This window comes from Melozone crissalis, unplaced genomic scaffold, assembly GCF_028551555.1.
Source record: "Melozone crissalis strain CALT ecotype California unplaced genomic scaffold, PUWL_Pcris_2 ptg000034l_1, whole genome shotgun sequence".
Classification (NCBI taxonomy): domain Eukaryota; kingdom Metazoa; phylum Chordata; class Aves; order Passeriformes; family Passerellidae; genus Melozone; species Melozone crissalis.
In genome coordinates, this window is record NW_026535812.1 from 2,032,092 (window position 1) to 2,057,639 (window position 25,548).

Here is a 25,548-nt window from a genome sequence, read left to right on the forward strand (position 1 = left end):
ACCCCTTGGTCAGCAGGAATCACTGCTGAGCAATGTCAAACAACTTCCTGCAAAGGGGAGACCCTGCTGGGAAAGCTGTGGATTAGAAGGAGTATTACTAAAGACAAATCTTAAAATTCCTCAATCTTTTTTCCATGTACTCTCCTAAAGATCCCAACCAAGCTGAAGTAAAACTCATTGTTAATCCTGCCTGGGTCACCACCTCAGAGCACCTGATGCTGCACTCACATTTTGTAATATCAGGCCTGAGAGAAGCCGGGATTCCTGATTTCTACTTTTCTTTGCAGTGAAACAAACTCAGCCCATTGGTGTCTTGGCCAAGTCTACAGGTTTAATGAGAATGATGCAACACCATCTGGTTTCTTCAGAAGTAGCTACGAACTGCTGGGTAAAATGAGAGTTTTCTTTCCCTCTACCATGGGTAATTTCTGAAAATACAAGAAATAGAATTAAGATACCTCAACATTGTTTGGACAGGAAGTGAGGCACTGGAAAAAGCTCTGCACACATTACACCATTTTAACTGTGCTTTTAAATGCAAGAAGCTGTATTTGCCTGAAGGGAGAAAACAAAATAAGGATGGGAGGGGGGGATAAGCGAACAGTTTACATCCATAAGCAGCTATAGAAAATACAAAGGTGAAATGTTCATCAGGGAAGGTATTCAGCCTCTTGTAACCACAAAAAAGGATTACCTTTGAGTCTCCCTGCAGACAATAAATTCTCAGCCTGTTTTTCATAGGCAGCCATTACCTTCAAGCTCTTATTGGCACTACTGGTACACACATTACACTCCAAAACCCAGATCAACTCCTCTAATCACAACAGGTTACCTGACACCAAAAAACTCCTACACACTTGCCCCCATTAAGACAAGCTGTTTGCAGACCTCCCTCATGATTTGGATCATTACTTCCACTTCAGAAGGGGCCTTACACAGAAAAAACACAAATACCAATGACCAGAGAGCATTTAGAGGCAGTGCCTGCTCCCTCTTAGGCTGGGGTGCTGAGAACAGAGTTCATATCCCTGTAAGACAGGGAATGACATGATGTTTTTTGGTGTCTAACTAGAAGAGGATCACTGCTTTATGAACTAGAGGTGCTCCTGCACCTCACTGAACACCCAGGGACTTGAGCTCTGTTCCCATCTCTGGCACAAACCTATGGGATGACCTTCCACTCATCTTTTCCTTCCACTTCTCTAAACCAGATGTTTGTCTGTTTATTTTTGTTTTCAAACCAAGTCCTTGGATCATAGGTTGAGGCTCAGACAGGCAGGATGCCCTGCAGTGCATTACAGCACTTCTTGGCTCTATGCTGCTTCAATGGCAGTAATTAATAAAGCAGAATCAACAGTTTACTGCAAGCATTTCTGGTGAGACAGAACAAAGTACTTTTATCATCTCAAATGCGAACAGATACCTTGAAGTACTCAAAATAACTAAGCTCCTATGTCAGGACATGCCACATATTTCAGTAGCATATTTCCCAGCTTATTGTGTTTGCTGATCTCTAGGTGGGGACAGCATCTTGTTGCTGGAGCCCCCCAAGTTCCCAAATATCCACAGCACCTGGCTGGGAACAGAGAATAAATTCTTGTCAAACATCAAGGTGGAGCAAAAATATCCCCTCAAGAGCTGATTCAGAGCACCTAAACTTCTTTGCAATAAAAGCAGCCCAGGAAATCCCATCATTTTCCTCTTAGGAGAAACACTGGGCATCAGAAAGATGAAGGGTGACAACTGCTTCATGTGAAGCCAGCAAACCAGCTAGAAAATGGCTGAGCACAAAGTGGTTCAAGACTCAGGCTCTTCTGCAGAGAAAGCTCAGCTGCTCATCTCCCATTCCCTGCCCTGATTTCCATCCAGACATCTGGGAGTGAGGCTCTGCAGCCACTGAGGGCAACACCAGCACCTGGGATAAAAGTTAGGCTGCTTGGCTGCTTGCTCTGGGAAATCAGAGGCTTTCAAAGAGATTCATGCACTGCGTCCTGAATGTTAAAATAAACTCTGCCAACACCTTCCTCTGAGATTACTATCTGGGCATCACTAATTTCTTGCAAAATATGCCTGTGTTATCCCTATCTCAGAAGAGCAGGTGCTTTCTTTTATGTCCCCAAGCAGATGCACATTTCACTGTTCTCTGAGCACTCAGAGGCAGATTTTTTGAGTGTGTGACAAAACATGGAGACAGCTGCTGAAACTCAGATGCCTGATGTACCTTTTCCACCTAAGCTGACTTTTGCAAGGATGAAGCAGCTCATCTCTTGGGGTGTGCAGGCCCTTGCAGGAGGCACCCCAGTGCAGTGCTCTCATCCCAGCCCCTTCAGCATTTTGTTTTCTTTTCTTTCAATAAAAGATAATATTGTGCCTATGCCATCTGTTTAGCAAAGTGCAGCACGTACATTGCAATATACCCTGCAGCACAGAGCAGAGCCTTCCAGATTGTATGTGAGGAGAAGTGGCTGTAAGGAGAGAGAAAACTCCAGGTGCTGGAGCTGTTACAGGTGAGCCTAAACGTTTGCTTCCCCGAGGCAGAGACCTGTCAGGATTAATCTTGTCTGCCCAGGAATGCACCTCTGCAGACACCACACCCCATTCCAGGAACCCATAAATACCAAATGAGATGCTCAGCACCACACATGAAAGCATCTCCTTTCTCTGGACTCTCACTGTGGGGGAGTGACAGCCTGGCTAGCATCAATCCTGTCTTGTGCTGGGCTGTTTTTAAGGTGGTTCCTTGGGGGGAAACAATGTATGAAGTGAGCATGGCTGTTTGCTGCCTTTTTCCTATGGACACCTCCAAGGGAACCCCCATATTTGTTCCTCTGTCCTGGATCCGTCTGAGACTCTGCTTTTTTATTTCAGCTTAAAGGAGGTGCTCTCTTTGTCTGTATCATCCTCAAATCAACCCTAAGGGAAGGAAGTCCATGGGAGCCAGAGGAATCATCTGTGATGGACTCTAAATCCTTTTGATAACACATCCCAGACGTAAAGCTGTAGGACAAATGGGCTTTTTCTGAATGATGCTGCCCAAGCACTGTGCAGAAAGAGGCACAAAACAATGGTGTTTTAGTAGCGCAATTTTAACAAAAAGGTTGCCCCTGGCCTGTCACAAAAATGCAGTGCAGGTGATGAATACTCAGTGAAAGAGACTCATTCCCAGGTTTCTTTTCCTCCTATTCCTTTATCATACCACTAAAAAAAGAGGATCAAACATCTTCCTGTCCTTAACTCCCCCCTCTAACTCAGTCTCCCTGACTCTACCAGCCTTTTGTTCAGGAGCTGAAGTGTTCTAGGCCCACTCATTCCTTTCCATTTGGAAAAACATGCCCATGCACAGGCACTGTTTCATAGCAGATGTTCAGTTGAGGGACAGCCGACAGCTAATGCAAGATTGATGCTAGGACAGACCAAGCTCAGGTGAGCTGTGGAAGCCCTGCCATGTCCCCAGCACATATCCAGAGGGATAGCTGAGCCTGCTGCCTCCCATCTGCCCAAGGATGCTGCAGAGGTCAGAGCTCTCCCACAGTGCTCAGCCCATGGCCAAGGCCACCAACTGAGCCACACGCCACAATTTCAGGGCAGAGCCCTGGCCTGGGGAGTCACCACAAGAAAGAGTGCTCCCGGGCAATTAGGGGTTTCTGGATCAAAAGCAATACATTTGAAGTCCTAACTCAAATTCCTGGCCCTAAGGAGCAGCCAGTGCTGGTGCCAAGGGCAGAGGGAGCAGGCAGCTCAGAGAGCAATTCTGCTCACTGCACAAGGGCTCCCTTCCACAACCTCTGAAACAAAGGGACTGATTTCTAAACACAGCAGCATTCCCACATTTTAAGGCACATCACTTCTTCCCTGTTTCTAAATAAACAGTACCTTTTAGACAGCACCTCACCAAACCATGTGATGCCTCGAGGAAACACCCAGGGCCGAGAGCAGTGGCAGCAGGACATGGCAAGTGTGGAGCAACGGGACAACACATCTGGGGACACAGGAACTGCAGCCCTGGTGGCCCAGAAAACCCTTGCTCGGGTCTTGTGTCCATCATTTCCTGCACAGAGAAGTCCTGCATCTCTCTTTCATGCATGGGCCACCAAATTCAGATACTTTAAAATTTCAGGTCATCAGGGCTTGGTCCATGGACTCATCAACTGAGAAAATGCCAGCAAAATTCAGATTCAGGTCTGGATTTTATAGTCCAGAACAGAGCTCTGCCTGCTAGGCTTACTCCACAACCTCCTGATCAGACTCCTTAAGCATTCACAGTATATAAGAATGTAAACCAAAAATATTTATATATGCCTCTCTCCAACAGTGCTCTTAGGGGGCTGCAGCTGTAGGTACTGAGGGTTATATAACTCAGTTCCTCTGACAAAGACACATTTGGTTGAACTTTAAACAAGGGACCTTTAGAAATCTGTAAAATTTTAACCATCAGTGTGTAACAGCTTCTGGGACGTTTCCCACCTTGTAACATTTAAAACAATGATTCATCTTCATAAGAAATATGTAACTGTCTGAAACTAACTCTCAAATAATGTTAATTATCTGCATGGTCTGTGTTTCTGCATATGCAGTTTCCAGCTACCAAGACTGGACATTAAGAAAACTTTTACATGACATCAGCTTTCCAATGACCAGCCAGTTATAAACCACAAAATTTTTAATCTGCATTTGATTGTCACAGCTTAAAAATCACAGATTTTACGAGAGTTACAAATCATTTTTAGACTGTGCAGTGTGGACTAAAAGCCAAGGTTTTTTTGTTTTGGCTTGTTGATATTTCCTGAAAACATGAAACAATTCTGAAAGGACAGATTTCCTGGCTCACAGCTAAAGGTCAGCAGTCACACAGGGACTGCTTGCTAAGTGCACCAAAAGGAAAGATTGGCGCAACATTGCAGCGTTATTAAAAAGTGGTTTAAGTGGGGGAAAAGGGAGAAAATGGAGAGACAGACAAAGATTATACTCTCAACAACTGAGCTTTCACAAAGATTAGAAAAACAGCCTTGTTCCTTGCTGCTTGCAGCCCCTCAGTGTCACTCCAAGCACCGCTTGCTCTTGCTCCCTCTTTACAGCCCTCTGCAGCCATCCCTGACTGCCCGGCCTTGGGAAGGGACTGCTCTGACCACGCACCACAAATCACTGCTAGAGCCTCTCCTGAACAGCCCAGAGGGTTTTCCAGGCTCCTTGCTGCAACAGAGTATGGCAGCACGAGTTTAATTTGTACTGGGAAGGACAGGAGCTCAGAATTCTGATGACTGTGAGCAACACGGACATGCAGTTGTGTGATAACCAAAAAGAAAGCTCATTTTCCACAGGAATCTCCCCCAGACCTGAACAATGTTTTTGTAACTCTCTCCCAGCACGCCTGAAGAGCCAGTCCTGTTCTGCAGCTGTCAGAGGGGCACAGCCAGCTCACATCTGTATCCTGAACCACTGCATGGACAAAGCTCCTTGTCAAGGTATTTAATTTTTTAATAATAGATACTGAAATTTCCCCATTCACTGACAAGATACCAGCTTGAAAAGAAGCACACTCTGCAATCAATGTTGGAAGCACCTTTAAAACAGTATTTAGGATGAGTCTCAACAGAGGCTGTATCCCAGCTCCCTTTAAGACCCCCAGCTTGTTTTTATTTTTATTATTCATGTTTTTCTTTCTAAGTATAGGCTATATATATATATGTATATTTCAGGCAAATAAATGCCAACCAAAACCAACCTAGCAGCCTCAAGTGGGTCTCTGCTACAGGCCCTGCTCCCAAGTACCTACATTTCCCTCCCTGTCTGACCAAGAGCCCTGGGCCATCAGAATTAATAAAGATTTTGTGCCTTTAATCCTCTAAATGAAATACTTCTACTCTGACCACAACATCCTCCCTAGCACTGAGTTATCAAAAGCATATGCTCCCATCACTCATGCTCTGTGCTTTTGGCTCTTTTTCTTTCTTTTTTAAATTAAAACCAATTGGTTGTAGAGCAAAATGCTACCTTTTCAGTTAAAAGGTTAACAACAAGCTATGACCACATGTATAGCTTGCAACTGATGTCTCCAAATTCTGCTAACTACAGTAACATAAAGTAAAACAACAAATGTGCTGGTAAGCAGCTAAGCAATAGCATAGGCTGTTTAAATTTAGCCCTGGCAGATCCTGGAGGAAGGGCATCTCCAGCCATGTGTCCTCTGCTGTGCAGAGAGAGCACTCAGACTGTAGGATCCTATTCCACACACCTCATTTTCAATATAGGGCTGCACCTATTGCATCTCATCTGTCTCTCACACGTGCATTTTCTCTATTGAATGAGATAAAGGGCACTCAGCTCTTGGACACAGAATGTTTGTCCCAAAAGCAGCCAGGGAGACTGAAACCACAGCCTCTGTAATTCCTTGCAACAGCACAAAGCTGCAGCTCAGAGCAGAGGCATGCTGACAATTTAGGGCTTTACAGACCACAACCTGCAAAGATGAATTACTCTCCAAAGCAAAATGTTGACCACAGGCATGGAGAACATTACTTCAGAGGCAGATTGCTGTGGCCTTGCTATTTTCTATCTGGAGCTTGGGGAATTTCCAAGTAGAGACTATTGCCATGATCAGCAGTGAGATTACAGGCACAAGATTTGCTGTGATCAATCCAAAAATAAGACAGCTCCAGGCCTGAAGTTCAGAGTGCCACACCTGCTAGCAGAGAATACATGAATAATCTGATCTCCAGGCCACAAATACTTTGAGAAAGGGTTGGACATCCCCATCCAGTGGAGCCTCTCTGCCTGCTCCTAAGGCCAAATGAAATCACTAATGTGAGGACAAGCTGTGCATTGATACCTCTGAAACCCCAAAAGCTGCACTCCAAGCTGCTGCTGAGGAAATCCAACAAAATCAGGCATCCAGTGCCAGCAAGACTAGAACTCATCCATGTGACATAAAAAGCTCCTTTATTGAATAGCTCTAAGCAGCACTACCTGCAAAAGTCTTGTTAACTGTGAGATTAATAACTTTTCCTGGAAGCTAGGGCAGTTTCTGTGGCATTGTTTCAGGAGCTGAGGTGATCCCATTGCCCCATCACCAGAACTCCCTCAATTTCAAACCATTTATGCAGTAGCTAAAGAAAAATTAATAGTACTATTTCAAGGTAAAATCATGCTTGAAACTGAGACACAATATGATGATTTTTTTAATCATGTCTTGCATAAATTATGAACTCTGCATTGATTACAAGGGTAGTTAAGCACATGAAAAGGGTATAATGGGAGCAGGAGACATCTTCCTGGCCTGTGGGCTCAAGTGAGGTTGTTCCCACTACAGAACACCAATGATCTGTGCATTATGGTCTGTAAAAGTAATACTTGGCTTATTGAACATTTACTTTGTTTGATACTTAGAAGAAACTTGTGTATGCACGACAGAAATAAAGCTCTATCTTAGTAAAATTCTGGGGAATAAAACCAAAATAAAATAAAATACTGGGGAATAAAACCAAATGGCTCTAACTGACAACACAAGCATCTCCCTTTTATATACTTTGTTTTGCTTACTGTTACTCTTACTGCTGTTATTATTATTATTATTATTAATCCACCAAAACATCACACTTAGACTAAACCAGTTCCCCACTAGGGAATTTCTGCTTATTAGTATAATCCTCAACACTTCCATCAAATTTTGCACTCCCTGACATGTCAGATGCAGAACTCTTTGGAGTGGCTGTGGTGAAAATAAATAGCAGATACAGCAGGCAGTGCAGTGACAGGGAGTGGAGAAAGAGGGTGCCAAGCACTAACCCCTGTGGAGGGCTGGATTTCAGAGCTTGGGGATTGTGCTCAGCAGCAGCTACGTCAGGTCCATTCAGACATCAGTCTGAGCAACCACCATTGTCAGGCTCTTTGAAAAATCCTGATTGTCACCTTTTAAAGCAGGTGAAAATCAATTAATTTTGAGCTTATAAAGGAATGCCTTTGCTGTGGCCAACCTTGGCCACACACACAATGCCTTTCGCAGAGATGCACTGCCTTTTCTTCCTATTTAGTGTAAAAGCACTTCATCATCTTGGTTATAAGCCTGAAGGTCAGGCTTATTTCTTTAGATCTATTATTTACTACTTGAATTTCCAGTTCCGCCTTTCTGGCTATTACAGCTTCTTTTCCCAACTCCTTTTCACGGTAACTCCGCGATGATGACTGTTTGATAAAGTTAGGAGGGCCATGATTCTAAGTGTCTGACCTTCTTCAAAATCTGATAATGGATACAGTTGCTGAATCACAGGTCATCTCAATTTTGTCAGTAAACCATTTATTTACAGTGGCCTTCAGACCTCCAGGCTCACTGTGCACTGCAAAATGGATTTTTCAGGGAACAATAAAAGTAGGAGAGCCATCCTTAGCCTTTGCTTAGGTTAGGAGGGATACTGGACTTTGGAGACAATGTTTCTCCACAACATCTTATGTACCACAATCCCTAAGAGCTTTCCTGCTCTGTAACATTTCCTGATGTTTGTATGAAACTGACAGTTATAGGATCCAATACCTACTAACCTTATTTTCACTTGCAACCTACATGGAAAGGACAAGAAAAATCCATGTCTCCTTTAACTCTCCCCACCTACTGAGGCCTATCCAGTCACCTTTGCAATATTGTTCAGCTTACAGTTCAAGGCACACTGCCTCAAATGCTACTCTGCTGTGGCAGGAGCTGATTTCAGCACACCTGTCCCAGCTGTGTCAGTGCCAAGGCACACCAGGGTCTGCCAGCCTCTTCCAGTGGCTGCTCTGAAATGGAGATCTCAAAATGCCTTGGTCTTACAGAAACCCTGCCAGAGGTACAACTCCTACAATTCCAGCAGCTCAATGCTTCACACAAAGTGTTGAGTGAGATGCAGAGAAAAACGTGTAACACACCAACTCCTGGCTCCAACAGTGCCTGGAAAAGTGAGCAGTGAGTGGATCCTGAGCAGAGGAAGCAGGCAGGTTTTACTTACTGTCAAAGCTCCTGTGCTGTGCTGTTAGGATGGCCTGCACAGAGCGACCAGCCTCTTTCATCATGGCTTCAAATTCACTTCGGCTTTTGTTTGCAAAGTTCTCCTCCATCTCGCTGGTGCAGCAGGTGTATCCCTGTGGGCAGATTCGCAGGTGCTCCCCTAAAATGAGAGAAAATGCTGTTTAATGGCCAGATCTGGGAAATGGAGAACTTAATGCTGGACAATCTCAGCTTAAAAATATCTCAGCTCCCTGGTAACCTGCATCTGCATCGGGTCTTTCTGTCAAATTTACCACCTAATTTGAGTTCTTCTGCTTTGATACAGTGGTTGGTATCAACGCAGGCACAAATTTTCTTACTGTTGACTGTGAGGGAAGAAAAAGCAAGGAAAAAAAAATCATATTTGGAGCAAGGAGAAGGGAAAATCTCCTGCTCAAAGTCTGTCCTAGAATCCATCTCTGCCTAGAATCCCAGAAGACATGAAAGTCTGATTAAATGACAGCTGTACTCATTAGACTTAATATGTACATTAGCACAGCCATTTGAAACTGCTTTGTAAGGAAAAAAAGAAACAACTCCAAAGTGCTCCCTGTCCTACCAAATGTAGCCAGAGAAGGCATTTCCTTAAGCAGAGAGGTGAGGCTAGTGGAAAGTTTTCAAGAGACAGAGATGTGATGAATATCAGTGGAATTTGGGTGGCTAATTCCCTTCCACATGTATTGAAATTTTCAGTGAAAAATTTATCTCCTGGAAAGAGACAAGACCATCCCCAAAAAGGTTGTTCTTACAATCACTGATTGAAAATCACCCTTTGCTATAAGGAAGAACAGGAAAGGTAAGAGGACTCAGCAGTCAAATTGAAAAATTCTCCAGTGTGGAGCTCCTCCTGCCCTCTGCAATTTCTTTACTTGTGGAGAAGCAAGTGCTCGCATAGGCAAAGTTAGCAACATTTAAAAAATAATTGCTTAAGTTCTTATGAGTCCTTACAAAAACACATCCACCTGCAAACACACTCTATGTTTCTCTTTACCCAAGCAATAAGAATTCATTTGAATTAAATCAAACATTTATTAAAAAAATTAAATAAAATACCCCTCTTGTTCCAAGCATGTTTTGAGATAAACCAATTACCAAGCAGTTACCATATTTAAGATAATTTGATTGGGATTGCCAATGATTTTGCTGGCACTTTTACAGGACTGCTGTCTTAATGTCACAGCTGAGCCCAAACATCTTTAAAATTTTGTTTTATCTTGTGTGTCTAAACAGCTTCAAATCCTGAACCTGCACAGCCTTCAGAGTTACCCACAAAGTCCTTAGCTATTTCCAGTGTAAAGCTCTTAGCAAATGGGTGGCAAAGGGTCTCTGAAACTGGGTATGTGTCCTACCCTTGTTAAAGTTATCTCATTAGCAGCCTTAGACCAACTGGAGTGTTCTGTAGTTGATGTATTTTAGGCAGAAGCCATTCATGATGAGTTTGTATTTTGCTGGCCCTTGAGCAACCTCTGCAGGGTGTGAGGTGAGCCTGCCCTTGGCAAACAGGTTACCATGGGCATCTGTACTGCCAATCCTCCTGTCTATGTGACAGAAACTGCTGCTCACCACCTTCTGTAGGAAACAAACTCCCATCTCCAGCCCTGTGTTGTGCTGCCAGCTGAGAGGAGTGTCAGGGTGGTGTGTCCTGGGGCTGTCTGTCTCCGTTTGTGCCCACTCTCTGTCCCCATGAGTGCCCAAATCAGCAGGAAAAGCAGCATCTTACTTCAATGTAAAACCTCAAGAGTCAAATATAAATATCATGTGGCTCCATGCTTGCCACTATTGAATTTCACAGGCAAACCCTGAGGAGGGGAGAGAATGATGCATCTGACTCCATCTTATCAGAAGGTTAATTAATTACTTTATTATTCTATATTATTCTAATATATACTATATTACACTATGTTACATTACATCTAAACTGAATCTGCCGAGCACTCCACAGCTCAGAACTGCCCAGAATCTGTGACTGTCACCAACAGTCCTGACACACACACACACACCTGGCCCTGACAGGCCAAGGAAACAAAACCCCATAACTGTGGGTAAACAATCTCCATATTGCATTCTGCTCTGGCACAAACACAGGCATAGCAAATGAGGTAAGAATATTGGGAAGAATTGTGCCTTGCTTTTCTCTGTGAAGGGAAATGTGGGGCTACATGCTACACCAAATACAAGCCAAGTTCCAGGGCTTGCCTGAGCCTCTCCTTCCCTCACAAACTGGATTGTTCTGAGTCGTTCCCTGGGCTCCTTTCTGTAGAGCTCTATTTATCTGTACAGCGTCAGGGCTGCTGACATGTGACAGACAGGCAGGTAAAGGGAGCTGGAATTTTTTGACAAGACATGGCTTTGATTCCTGTCACGGCAAATTATAAAAACTTTTTTCTTGTCCAGCCTTTTCCATCCCATTTCTGCTGCCACAGGATTTCTGGCAAGGACGGAAGTTTTGTGCACAGCAGTTTTACTGTGGGATGCATCCGTCCATGAGGGCCTCGATGCCCTCAGGACAAAGCGAGGCCTTTACAGGGCCTGGCCTCTCTGAAAAAGCCAGTCAACAAAGAAATGGAGCCCAGGGGATCCCAGCCATTTCCAGAAGTGCCTTTACCTCCTCAGTTGATGGTGAATTCACCAGTTGATGGTGAATTTTGGTGGTGAGGTCCTGGCCATGCTCAGAGGCCTCACACTCCACAACACGAGCACTGCTGCCATTTCCTTTGGGCGCCATTACCCGCCAGGGCTGGCAGGCTCAGGCAAAGGCTCCAACAGCCCTTCACAAACGCCCTGCTTTGGGAAACTGAGTCAAGTCAGTGGGAGCCCTGAGGATCTTTGATCTCCCAGCCTGCTGCCAGCAGGATTCAGGCAGGAGGTGTGCCTGAAACATGGACGTCCCTGCAAGGAGACACCATGCGTTTACCAAAGCTGCCCTCCAGGCAGGCTCCCTGCACAGGCTGCAGAAACCAAGGGGGAAGGTGAGGGGATTGTCCCCAGCAGGAGAGGAGGGGAGGAAGAGCCCCGTGCCTGAGCTCCCTGAGGAGCAGCAGCGGGGAGAGCTGAGTTAATTAAACTGGGACACGTCCAGGCAGCGCTCTGTGCGCTCCCAGCCCAGGCGAGGCACAGCGTGTCTGAGCAGGATGGCCCCAACCCTGCTGCGACACCACAGCCTCCACACAACCTAGGGATCAGGGGAAAAACAGGCAGAAAGCAGGGGGAAATCACACCCATAGCTGAAATTGGTTAATTTTACACAACTTTGTGAATTGAATATAGAATTGTTTCCATTCTTGAGCTCCAAGCAGCTTCAATCCCTTTTGAAGTAGCATTTATCTTAGCTTTCTGCAGGTGTTTGTAAGGTACTCAGCAGGTCTTGCGTGGTGCTCAGCACCACCACACTCTATCTCAGTGGGAAGCAAAGTTTTTATTATTTATCTCTATAACTCAAACTCAGCACACACAGAACAGTCTTACAGCACTGTGAACATGCTCTGCTTTCTTTGCTTTTTAACGTGACCCACCCTGGAAACATTCACTATTATTATTTAACCTTTTTCTATTGATTCCAAAATAAATGTGCTCCAGAGCATATTTTGGTTCTCCTTATATTTCAAAGTCCCTTTGTTTGCCAACCTGCCTTTCTCCTATTGCTGAAGCTTGCACTATAAATATCTTTGGGTTCACTTGGCAGGAGATATCTCCAGATAACTACAGAGAGCCAGAGGTGTTTTACAAGGAGTGAATATCCACGATAGAGGGTGTGTCCTCTGCCTGCTGCTGTGCCACACGAGTTCTCCGTGTGTGCAGCTGACCTGTTGCTCACCACTTGTTGGACAGCATGTGCTCCCACCCCTCCAAGAGCTTTGCAGAAAGCAGACAGGCATGGCAAAAACAAACTGGCAGCAAAGGGGGGGGCTGCTCAGATCTCCTGAAGGATAATGGATATGATTCCAGTGACCAAGGCCAGCTCTGGGTCATGCCCAGAGAACCCTGGATTTACTCAACACATCTGTAAGCAAGAGAAGATGCACCTTGAGATGCTCTGAAAACAATCAGCTTGCCCACGCCTTCCAGAGTGACAGTGTGAGGTTCAGTGTGGGTCCCTCTGGAGGAGCCAGCTGTCCTGCAAAAGCTGCTGAAGCTGGGGTGGGAGGTAACCCACCCACAGTCCCATGGAAATGGAAATGAAAACAGGGTAGAGCAGGCAGGAAAACAGCATCAAGCAAGGATCTCATTTATGATTAACTGTCCTGGAAAGGAAAGGAATAGGCAGGAGGCTGATGACAAGAGAATATCCCACTGCATAGCTACAGGCTTGGATTGTCCTTGAAACACCCTCTCAAGCTGGCTGGGTTAGCAGATCATTCTGGCTATTAAATTCATTACTGCACTTCAGAGTGCTGAATATTAAATCACTTGACCACTTCCCACTCAGGGATGGAGTTAGGCCCAGGGTCCCTGCAGGGGAACAGCCCTGCCCACAGCCACCACTACCAGGAGCTGAGACAGGGCTCAGTTATGACAGGGCTCAGCTCCTGCTTCTTCTGCTGTGTGCCCCAGCCTCTCTGCCCTGCCCACGGGCTCCCTGCCACGGGCTGTGTGCTGTAACACCCAGGAGCTCAGGAGCTGTGCCCAGGAAAGCTCTCCAGCTGTTCACTGCTCCTGCCTCTCACCCCACCAGGAGGCTCTGGAAACAAGACAGAAGGACAGTCACAGGGGTGTAAAATGCAATACTGAGAGAAGAGTCCTTGGCTTCTTTAACCATGTAAATGCTGCTATTTCTATCCCTCTCACAGGATGTTGGAGATTGAATTAATTACAATGTTTGCAGAAGGTTTGGGGTTATGTGGCTGTGTCAGAGTATCTAAATGCAAATTATTACAAAATCATTCCTCCCAGAGGTTAATTTATTTCAGGCTGTGATAAATCCATCATAATTCTTCCCTCATATTTGCAACCCTCCTCCCACTCACTCTCCAAACTGTTCCAACAGCTCATTTCATGCTCCTACCCTCAGTCCAGCCCCCCATGCCAGGAACAACTCCAGCCCAAGCTCCCTCCTGGGGGGTTTCTGGGTGGCCATGTCTCAGGCAATCAGGTTTGCTCAAGTGCAAGGCATGCCAGGCATGGCAGGGATGCCAGGACACAGCCCCTGGCCAGGGGCAGCCAGAGCCTGAGAGCACCTGGCAGCTGAGGAGCTCCAGCCCTCTCCTGCTGTCCCTGGTAGGCACTGCTGTTCTGCTGGCCTCCCCCTCCTCACACCTAAATCCCATCCAGGCTAATGAGCATCACAGCCAGCAACTGAGGACAAAACACCAGTTTAGAATATGGGTTCTCTTTTTTTTATTTTTTTTTAAACCATGTCAGAGTGTCTACAGCTGATGCAAAATGAGCCTGGAGGTGGTACAGATGTTAAAAATACCTTGCAAAGAGGTAGTGCAATGAAAGTAAATTCCTTTCCTTATGCCTCCCAGCTTTTCCTGCTTCAGGTGCTCCTGTCCCCATTCATCTTCAAATACCCATCTTTACAGAGGACACAGCATAGCCAGCACCAGTACAGTGATGCTACCTGGAATCCCAGTCTTGCCTCACACAACTCCTAGGGGGAAACAGAGGTACCCAAAAAACATTTAGACTAGGAGATAGTCCTGGCTGACCAGCCTAAAGAGCTCTTCATGCCCTTTTCACTGAGAACCACCTGCTGGCAAGCTCTGCCAAACACCTACACCCCATAACACCTGTAAGGTGCCCAGCTGTACAGCTCCTCCCCTGCTGTAGCTGCTGCCATCACACTGAACCAGAGACCAGACTGCTCTATTAAGCAGTGTGACAATCAGATCTTTTCCCATATTGCAAAGGCAGATGTTAGCTGTGCAGCCTGTTTCTTTGATTTGCAGTCAGCTGTTGGCAAAATACGATATCTTCTATTTTCTGATTGTGTATTAAGAGTATCATCATTTTGGCTTCAGTTTGCACATAATGTCAGGGGAGTCACAGCAGGCCTGAATATCAAGTATCATACAGCAAACACTGATCACAATGCACTGAACCATGTTCTCCCTGGTCCCAGTGATACTGCAGGCTGAGCACAGCAAGGTGGGGCAGGGCTGTGGGCTGGCCCAGAAAGAGGGGGCTGCTGTTGAGTTTTTGGGGTCCCCAGGACAAGGTGAGAGATGAGGAATCTGACTCCAAGTTCTCAGAAGGCTGATTTCATATGTTATGATATGACATTATAGAATGCTATACTAAAACTATACTACTAAAGAAAGAGAAGGATACTGACAGAAGGTTTAACAAGAATGAATAATAAAAACTCATGACTGACTCCTCAGAGTCTCAACACAGCTGATGGTGATTGGTCATTAATTAAAAACAATTCACATGGAACCAATCAAACATGCACCCGGTGGGAAACAATGTCCAAGCCACATTCCAAAGCAGCAAACACAGGAGAAGCAATCAGATTATTATTGTTCTCATTCTTTTCTGAGGCTTCTCAACTTCCCAGGAGAAAAAATCCTGGCTAAGGGATTTTTCAGAAAATATCACAGTGACGGGAGGAAGCATATGGTCATGAGGAAGAGTTGTGCTCAAATGAAGTCCTTATTTTCCTGCACTTCCCAGGAAGATGCACTCTCAGGATGGGAAGCAGAGGTGGTAGGGTGCAGCTGGAAACCAGCCCTGCCATGGACTCAGGGACATCTCATGAGCTGGCCTGGGAGTTAATGCAGCAAGGTGAAGAGGACAGCACCCACAGGAACCACTCATGGACCTCAGCTCCTGCTACATGGCAAGACCCAGGCTAATCTCAGCTGGCCCAAGGCCACCACAGAGCAGTGTCACAGCTGACACATGAGCAGGACTGCACAGGAGGCAGGGGCTCTCTCACCACTGCATCCACACCAGTGATCCCACACACATCCCTGCTACCTCCTGGCCTCAGTAAGCAGAGAAGGGTTTGTCTCTGGCACAACCAATCCTGTCCCTTTGCTGCTGCTGGGTGAGTAGCTGGTTATCGCAGGGGACTGAAAACAAGGGCATGAAGTATTTTCAAGCTGCACACCACAGGTCTGGATTTGTCCCATGTCAGCAGCTTTTGTAATGCCTTGCCATCTGAAGGCTGATCAAATAGCTTGTGCTATCTGAGATGAACTAATGTTTTCGTTCCAGATAAAGAAAACAAGCACCATGTTCCGCATCAGTGATAAAAACAGCAAACTGGAAAAAATAGCTAAAGAATATGCTTACTCTGATAAAGCAATGCACATGTTTAAGATGGGACAATAGCAAAACATTAAAGGCTTGTTCCCACAGCTCATCATTCAGACCAGGATTATACCAACAGGAGTGAACAACCAAGAGCAGATAATCCATAAGATTTGTTCTTTCCACTCTTATCTTTCTACTCCTAGTAGGATTTAATAAACTATCAAAATACTGTTAACCAAATAAGACAACTTAATCTGGCTACTGCCTGGAGTTGGCTCCCTACCAGGTTAGTGCTGTTCTGTAATTGCATTACAGTGAGAGCCTGACACAGTGAATAAATACAGGTACTTGTGAGAAATGTCACAACTGGCACCTGGAGCAGAAAGCCACCGATGGGTGGGAGGACTTTGGGACTGCCCCATTAGTACTGACAGGGGCTGCTCAAGCAGGGAGCCTGGCAGGAGCATGTGGAGGAGGCTGAACAGCACTTCCCTCTGTATTTGCTCTCTTCATGTGTCAAAATACTTCAGGCTCTGAGGCTGTCAGCTCAGTGTCAAGCTCACACACACTGGAAGTGTGGTATCAATTTGTTTAATCCTAGACCCTGGTGTCAGAGGAATTTATAAGACAGGCAAACATGGGCAAAAAAAAGTTAATTAACAGAGGAGAAAGAGCCACCTCCGTGTCCTGGAAAAATACTAAGTACAGATTAGATAAGAGTGCCTTCAGAAACGACAGTCTGCAAATCCTAATGTCATCTGTGTATGTTACAGTGGCAAACTGCCCAGAGGAAGGGAACAGAGAAAATGTCACAAGTGCTGACAACAGACTTGATTCTTAGTGAAAAGCTCTGCATGAAAGCACTTCACCCACGCATTGCTCCTTTGGGTTTTGGGAGTGTCTTTCTGAATGAAACAGAATACCCTTCCCATCACTCTGCTGCCCCAGTTTCTCTCAGGACCTGCCTTTAGCTACATGGGCCTGACTCTGCCTCTGAGCTGTGCACACACAGCAGGAATCAGCACAGGGTGAAACAATCCAAGCCTGTATTTAAGGACAGAGTAGGAAATGCTTTATAATTTGCAGTAGAAAATATCTTTTTCAGTGGTTGAGAGAGGAATGAAAGAACAAGGGCCAAATCCACATGTACCACAAGCAGTGAAAGACCTCCAGCTAGCAGAACTGACTGAACACACTGAATGCAACATACCCCATATGGGCACTGGGCACTGGACACACAGTGGGGGTGTTCTGAGCAGGACTGCTACAGGAGATGATCCATTATGAAAGGCTCCCACTGGGAGTCAGGACATGCTCTACAATTAACACTGTCCAAGTAAACCAATCCTGAAAGAAGCCTTCAGTCCAAGCTAGACCAGTTGCAAGAATCATGGAGAAACACACAGGGAGTGCACTGTTACACTCTTCCCTCTCCCCTTCCCCAAAAAACAGAAAACTTTTAAAATGAATCTTAGACAAGGGAAGAATTATCTTGTCTTTCACATAACACTTGTGGGGACCTATTGAAGTTGGGTGTCGCAATCCATCGCTATCAACCTCTTTCAGAGTTGTCCTGAGCACATCAGCTTCTCACCAGATGTTTGGTTCTGTTTTTTTTTTCTTGGAACAAAGAGTCTTTTTATCCTCAGTTTGCTGCAATCTAAAATAAGATCAAACTGGAAACCTATCACTCTTATCAGATGCAGCTTCACTGCAGGCTTCATAACAACATAAATATGTTATTACATAAGAGGCAAAGCAATTCATTAAGCAGAATCTTTTTTACTAGCTTCTTCTCAGAAAAAATATCTATTGGAGACACTGTAAGCTCCTCCTCATGCCTGGCAACTCACTGCCAGTAGGATCTGACTGCAAAAGGAATCTGGGTAGTAAACTAAGCATTAAAGATGTAGTTCAGACTAAGAAGTTTTAGAAATGAAGGCCTTTGGATTATTCTCTATAAGAAAACCCCAAACTTTGGGGAAATAATTCATATAATGCATGTCAGGAACTTGAGGAAGGGACAAAACAAAAAGGCTTTTCCAGTTCACCTGCTAAAGCTCTGCAAGGAAAATAGTGGTACTGCCCTTGGGATTGGTTTGAGATAGAGACGAAAGAGCTTCAGCAAGCTTGTAAAAGCACTGCCCAAGAATGGAGAGTGCTCATGGCTGGTCCCAGCCATTCCAATGCAAAGAACAAACCTGTATTAACCTCTCATGGAGGAGTCAGCAATTAGAGAACATTTCCTTTCAACCCCAGCAAAACTCAAGCAGCTGATGCTGGTGTGAAAACCATGAAATCATCTTTCAGGGTTTCAGCTGCATGCCCAGCCCTGGGCTCCTGGAAGGCACCCCCGGTTCCTTGTCCCTCTGCCAACCCTGCAGCACCCTGGGATGAGCAGGAGGTACCACACCAGAGGAGAAGGCTGGGAAGGCTGCACAGGGCACTGCTGCCCACCCTGATGAGCCCACACTGGCTGCCAGCTTGCCCAGGTGAGCTGCTCTGTGCACACAAGGAGGGTCTTACTCTAAACAAAGACCTCCCAAGGGAAAATCGGGAAGCTAAAAAACCCCTCAATCCCTCTGTCTGCTGGTAAGAATGAAATTGACTCCTGAATTTGCAAAAAACCCTCTTTTTAAGTAGTTATTAAACAAAGTTTCTCAACATGAATCTGATTCTGAGAGTTTACAAAGCCAAAATGTCCATGCCTCAAAATTTAGATTAGATTAAATGAAGCTCATTAATCTGAAATTCCATAGATGTGTGTACACTTACCGAAGCTAAAAATAAAAATATGCATGTCTGAATTGTCTACACATCACAAATTCAAGATAATTCCTTTTTTAGATTTCTGTAAAAAATTAAGAGACTTCACCTATGAAGAGTTGTTGACTTATGCCATAAATTAGAAGTGCTTATACTTCCTCTAAAACTCCTTGCTGTATGTGTTGGCAGGGATGTGGGAAGGTGCAGGATTGGAGGGGCAAGTTCTGGTTGCTGTGGGCTTTTTCACTTTGCAACTTGAAGCTTTTTTCAGCCCCAGAAAAGCTTGGCTCTCCTTCAGCCTTTGCTTTGCCTTAATTGTCTCATGAATGTTCTGGCCAGCAGTAAAAGTGCCAAACTGTGGAGCCCTTCCCTACAATTTAGGCACCATGAAAGCAAACGGCCAACATGGGGTCATCCTGTGGGAACACGGAATTGCAGACTTCCAGTCTGACTGAATGGGTGCAGCTGATGCAGAACTGGGGTGGACAAGGAGCAGCATCCAGGCTGGAGCCTGCAGAAGCTGCAGTGTGAGAGATCTGCAGCAGAAGGAATTCAATATGCTGCCTTTCCCTTCTGGTTGCACATAAGTGAAACCTGTGCCATTGCTCTTCTTTTTATGCCTCCATCTGATCTTCCAAAAGCAGATTACAGAAAGCTGCCTGTAAACCTGAAGATGCAGAGGACATCCCTAGGGACCTCCTCCTCTGCCCTTAAAATTAATACAGGGGTGAGAGGGGATAAGGACATCAGTCTGGTCCTGCCAGAACTGCTTCATGAACAGATCTTTGTTTCCACAAACATCAAACCATCAACTCTCACCCTGACACAGAGGGCTGGATCCAGAGGACCATGTTTAAACTGGGATGAACATTTAAAACTCCAACACCCTGCTAGATCTCAGTGTGGCTTACAGTGCATGTGCCCAAAATTTTACCATAGAAATGTATTTTAGGCAGCTTCTGTTTGAAAACTTAATGGAAGTGTAGCTGTTCTCCCCTGAGCGTCAGGAACAGATGACTAAGAAATGTTGCCAGTATCTGTCTTTCAGTGAGATTAGTGTTGGGTTTGTGTGGTATCCTATTTATAACTTTGACAAACAGCTCAACCAATCATTTCATACTTAATCATAGCTGTCTGCCCAGCTCCCTTCAGAGAAAAGCTTTTCAAAAACTATGTGCCAACACAATATGAACAAAAAGAAGCAAACCACAGTAAAGAAAAAAAGATCTTGCTCCCCAAACCAGCAACAGCTATACAGAAAGCAGGTCTTGGTAAATCGTAAGGCGTAATTAGGGCGTCATTATTCATGGCACTGCACAGCTATAGTTAGTCAGTGTTTCCACTGTAAACCCTTATTTTCATAGAGGTTTGCAGCTCAGCTGCAAGGAATTAGTTTGTGATGAAATTTGGCAGTAGACATTTTAGAGCAAGGATTTTTTTTTTAAACCGTTTAAAGATTTTTTTTTTCTGCCCCCACTTTCAATTCCCCTCTTACTTCTGAGGCTGTAGAAGTACTTATGATAGAAATAAAAATCACTTCTGTGAGCTGTTTGATGTTTGGTTTCTGTGCATGTCTCTGTGTGGTTAATGGGACCAAAAATATAAATTTAGCAGGGGATTTCAAACAGAAGTCTTAAAAACTTGGAGTTTGATTCCCACAACAGGTACAACTCAACTTTCCTCTGGATGTACCCATGAACATTCATACCTACACTGTTAATGCAGTAAGCAACCCTGACATCCTAAGTAAACTTGCATGCCCATCTAATGCCAAAGATGGGTTTACATCTCATGGGATAGAGCTGTTGGATTTCTTTACACGTTTTTGCTTTGAAAGAACATTTTCCAGGGATTATAAGAGATTACTTTTTGCTGGACTCACCCCTAAGCTCTGTGTTCACCTGCCTGTTTCCTCCTTGCCTGACACTTCCATTAGGGCTCACATTTCAGCATGAACAAGAAATATGGTGGGGACCACTCACAGGAATTGTGAGGAAGGGAAAGGGACAGGAGAAACATCCCTGTGGGACATTTTACCCCAGACAAAACTAAACAGAGCATTTCACAACATTTTCAGCTACTCAAGAAAAACAGACTGCTGTTTGCATTCTTAAGAACATCAGAGGAATGCATCTACTCTTTTCCAGCTAGCTTTGGCTGAAGCATCCTAAGTGTTCAGCATGCCTGGGCATGAATGAGATTTGCTTTCACACATATGGACCACACTGCAGAAAGGTACAGCAGCCCCTGGGCACCGTGCCTGGCTGTCACTGCCTGCCACAAACAGCACGAGAAGGAACTACCTCAAGTGCACTCCCAGCTCTCAGTGGGGCAGAGTTACACAGCTTGAAAAAAACGAGTGTAAAACCATGAGCTGGCACACTTACAAGCTTCAGTCTGCAGCTGGATCACTGTGAATGGCCTGAGTGTTCATAGCAACATCTTTGGTGCACAGTTTCTAAAGAACAGAGTAGCTCTCTAAAGAACAGACTAGTTTATCCAGGCAATTTGATTTTCTGGTGAAACAGATGGCACCATTTACCCTCACCATGCTTCAAACCCTCTTTTCCTGGACTGTGATCTTGGCATATGGGAAACTGGGCCACCTCTGAGCTTCTCACACCTTGCAAGGTTCATGCCTTCCTCAGAGCTCCCCATCCCAGCACTAATGAGCCTCCCCTTGGACAGCTTGGCAGAGTGACAAGGACAAGAGTGCTTGCAAGGTACCAGGCAGGATTCCTGAGGGCAGCTGCCTCCAAGCTCCCTGAAATCCCAATGCACTCTTCAGAGGACTGGAACAGCAACACCAGCTGTCTCTGCAGACACCCCACTACCTTGACCACCGTGATTTGTGAAAGCCATAAAAGAGAAATTCTCCCTTTAGAGTGAATGTGCTTTCTCTTTGCTAAAAATTGCAGCAAGCACAGCATTTATGCTGCAGGAAGGAGGATCTGAACTCCTGCCATGTCTTAAAAACAGAACAAAGCAGCCTTTCTACCTATAGTGCCTGAATCTGCTTTTCAAGGTGGTGCTTAGAAATTAAGAGGCAAATGAACTCAGTAAGATTACTCGTGTACCTTGAATCATTTACAGGAATGTTAGCCAGGGCTGTGCTTCAGAGGGCTGGATCACACTCTCCTGCTGCAACCTTTATTAACCTGACATAACATGTTCATAGAGGATGAGATGATAACGATGCTGTAACTGGTCTCCCTAGAATATGGTTATGATTAGGGAATATCTTTGAGAAACTGTCACTCATTAAGCACTCAGCTAAATGCAGAAAGACGGCTCAAGGAAAAGTTCTGCAATTTCAGGAATTTATCATTTGAAAAAGGTCCGTTCTCAACATTTTGGTTATTGGGTCTTTTTCTGCTTGAGTGTTGCTAAGAAGGGGTAGATTCACATTAAATGCAAACTGCATGGCTTTTTCCTTCACCGTCTTTCCCCTGAATGCAAGCAATAGATCTTCTACACCCACCTTAGAAGGGCGAGTCAGTGAAAAACACAACTTTTGAAATCTGAATTTAGTTCTCCTGATAATGTGTATCCAAGTAATTATGCTCTTCCTACCTGGGAAAATCCATACTGCTCCAAAGTGCATCAGGTCCCAGGTACTTAACTTGGTCTAAACCCAGGACCCCAGTCACAGCAGCAAGTTCTCCTTTTGATCCCTCTGTTCTCTCACTCACCGAGATGCTTTTGCTCTTGAATAATCACATCCTTTGTGCATCATGGCACAATAGTACTGTCACCAAATTTTTCTTTCTTGTCACAAGAAAAAAAGGGACCATCCCTGGGAAGTTTATCAAGTCTGGAAGTCAACTCCACTTCCAGATTCAGCTATGCCAGTGGGAAATGTTCTTGGCACTCCTAAAGATGTGGCCTCCAGACATTCAGCAGATTATTGTCCCCTATTTGCCTAAATGATGAATGCAGTTCAAAAGCATTTTCTCCTTTTGAAAGCAATGAGGGAAAATTGAATACCAGTCTGACCAGTAAGTGACAGTGACTACCACCACAGTCAGTACATTTTTCAGCAATGCCTTGCAGAGTGCTTTCCCCTGCCCCTGCTTGCCTTTGGGCTTGTTTCTGAGCTACTGACATAAAACCAAGTGCCCCCTGGAAGTGGAGCAGTCTTCCAGAGCAGAAGACTGTTCTGTAGAGCAATCACAATTCTGTGCACCCTGCTTGCCTCCCACCAGCTAACTGAGTGGCCTTTGCTGACCAGTTTGGTAGGAGAGTGGAGAGGATTTGATCCTCTGAGCACTCATGGAAGTAAATTGTGCAATTCTCTTGGTTTTGGTATTTATAAGCAAGTCATGTTCCAGCCTCCAGGCTTACGCAGGGTACTGCTGAGGGACTGCTGCTCTCCTGCCATATGTGCTCCTACAGCTTGAATGCCAGTCACAGTGAGCCTCAGTGCACCTGCACTGGAGAAAATCCAAGTGGAAATCTCATGGGAACAGGTGCTGTCACTGGGGATGCTTAGAAACAGGCTGGGCAAACGGCTCTAAATAGACTCCACTGATCCACTCTCATTGCTGTATCTGCTGAAACCATGGGGTCTCATGACTTTTTCATTCTTCATTTCCCAGGATGTGATGACCTGCCCATCTCCCTGGCCAAGGTGTCAGACAGTGATATAGATGGTATAGATCATTCCCCCATCTGGGAATCAGGACAACAGACCTGTCAGTGTGAGAGTGACAGGAAACTGCACTTACCCAGCATCAGAAATAAGAAAGTGCAACAAGATCTGCACCTTTAATTGCATCCTCACTCCCTGTGACAGCTGAAACCCCCTTAATTAACACACTTCATACACTGTCTATTTTTGATCTACTTCAAATTCCAACCATCAGCAGAGGATGTTTGTCCCATTCCTGCTGAGAGCCCCCTGGGATTTGTGATGCCCATCATTCAGCCTTGCTAGCAGGAGGACAGCTGTGGGTACCCCTCCCCTGCCTGAAATACCCCCTTTCCCTCCTTTCTTAGTATGGCTGGCTCACTCAGCTTCCTCAGCACTCCAGACTGCCCTCCTTCCCTTGGTGTACAGAAATTCACCCTTTAATAAAACAAACTCACTGTCTTCCAGGTATCTTTCAGGCCCCATCTCTGAAATTCAGCCACGACACTTCCCTGTAACATTGATGAAAGGTACGTGACTGATCTCCTGTGACCAACAGATGATGAACATGTAATTCCACACGTCCTCACACACACAGCTGTGCCCACACTGCACTCCTGCAGAAAGGAGACCAGGTGGTGGACTGGCAGCTCAGTTGTCACCTCTTCTTTTTCCTCTCCAGGCTGTTCCCACTGACACTGACTATCCACTCACTCCTTCTTTGACCCCCCTTTGCTCCCATCTTTGGTTCCCCACATTTGTGCTCAGTAAAAGTGCAGTGCTGGAGTGGCAGAGCAGCAGCTATGCTCCACACTCCAGGATCCTGAGAGACAAAATCCTGGCTTTCCTCAAAGTCCTCATATCCCTTGCAGCAAACTTGTTGAAGATTGCATGCAAGTTGTTTTCCATTACCATCTGTATGGCAGATTACCTTTGTCAAGTGGGCAGTTTGCTTTATCTCTCTCTTTGAGTGACCACATTCACTCCTCCCTCGGGAGGGGACATTGCTGATAACAGCTATTGAATGTCCCTGCATGGCTGATAAGAACTGCAGCATCCCATTGGGAGATGTGAGCCCAGGGGGAGGAGCCAAGCATTCCTACCCAGATATAATCCTGAGGTTTTGAGACACCAGCACGGCTTCTCCACTGGATTCCCCAGAGGAACAGCAGCTGCCTCTCCTCCCACTGGATCTTCAGAGGAAGACTCCACCCTTCTCTACAGGATCCCTGCTCCAGCAGAACCACCCCTGACACTGCAGGAGGGCTGAGCCACAATTCCAATGGGACTGCCACCAACACCCTGACCCACAGGGTGTCAGGCTGGGTTCTGACTCTGGCAGTGCTGTTCTAGTGTACTGCATTGTTTATTTTATCCTTTTAGTTTTTTTCCTTTTCCCTATTAAAGAACTGTTATTTCCTGCTCCCATACTTTTGCCCGAGAGCCCCTTAATTTAAAATTTATAGCAATTGGGAGGGGTGGGGAGGGTTTACATTCTCCATTTCAGGGGAGACTCCTGCCTTCCTTAGCAGACTCCTGCCTTTTCCAAACCAAGACAACACTGCAATCACCTGGCTCACAGAGGACATGGAGGAAGTGTCCCCGATTCCATCCCAGCATGGCCTTCCACTAGCAACTGGCTCCTTCCCCTCTGTTTCCAGAGCTCTGCATCTGCCTTGAGACATTCACTAGGGCACACAGATAACAAAACCTGCACTTTGATCAGCAGTTGCTTTAAAGCAGCAGAGACAATGAACTACCAACTTCTGAGGCAGCATCTGATGGGGGAACAAAGGGAATGGATCAGATCTCCTTGCAGATGAGCTGCTGTTAGAATTCCAGATCCTTTTCAGTGTGATGCAGAGCACTTGCTGTAACTTCAGGCTGTTGGCCACCTGAGGCTGGAGCTGCTCCCACTGAAGTCAATGGCAAAACTTGT

The 25,548-nt window shown here is 45.4% G+C and overlaps 1 protein-coding gene across 1 annotated transcript in view; it reads right to left on the reverse strand.

Moving 5' to 3' along the window:
• The window catches only part of GPC1 (glypican 1), a 207,412-nt gene that overhangs the window by 91,926 nt on the left and 89,938 nt on the right, over positions 1–25,548 (reverse strand). The window contains exon 2 of the mRNA XM_054282771.1: positions 8,976–9,134. Coding sequence (XP_054138746.1) covers positions 8,976–9,134 — 159 coding nt within the window. The remainder of the gene's footprint in view (positions 1–8,975; positions 9,135–25,548) is intronic.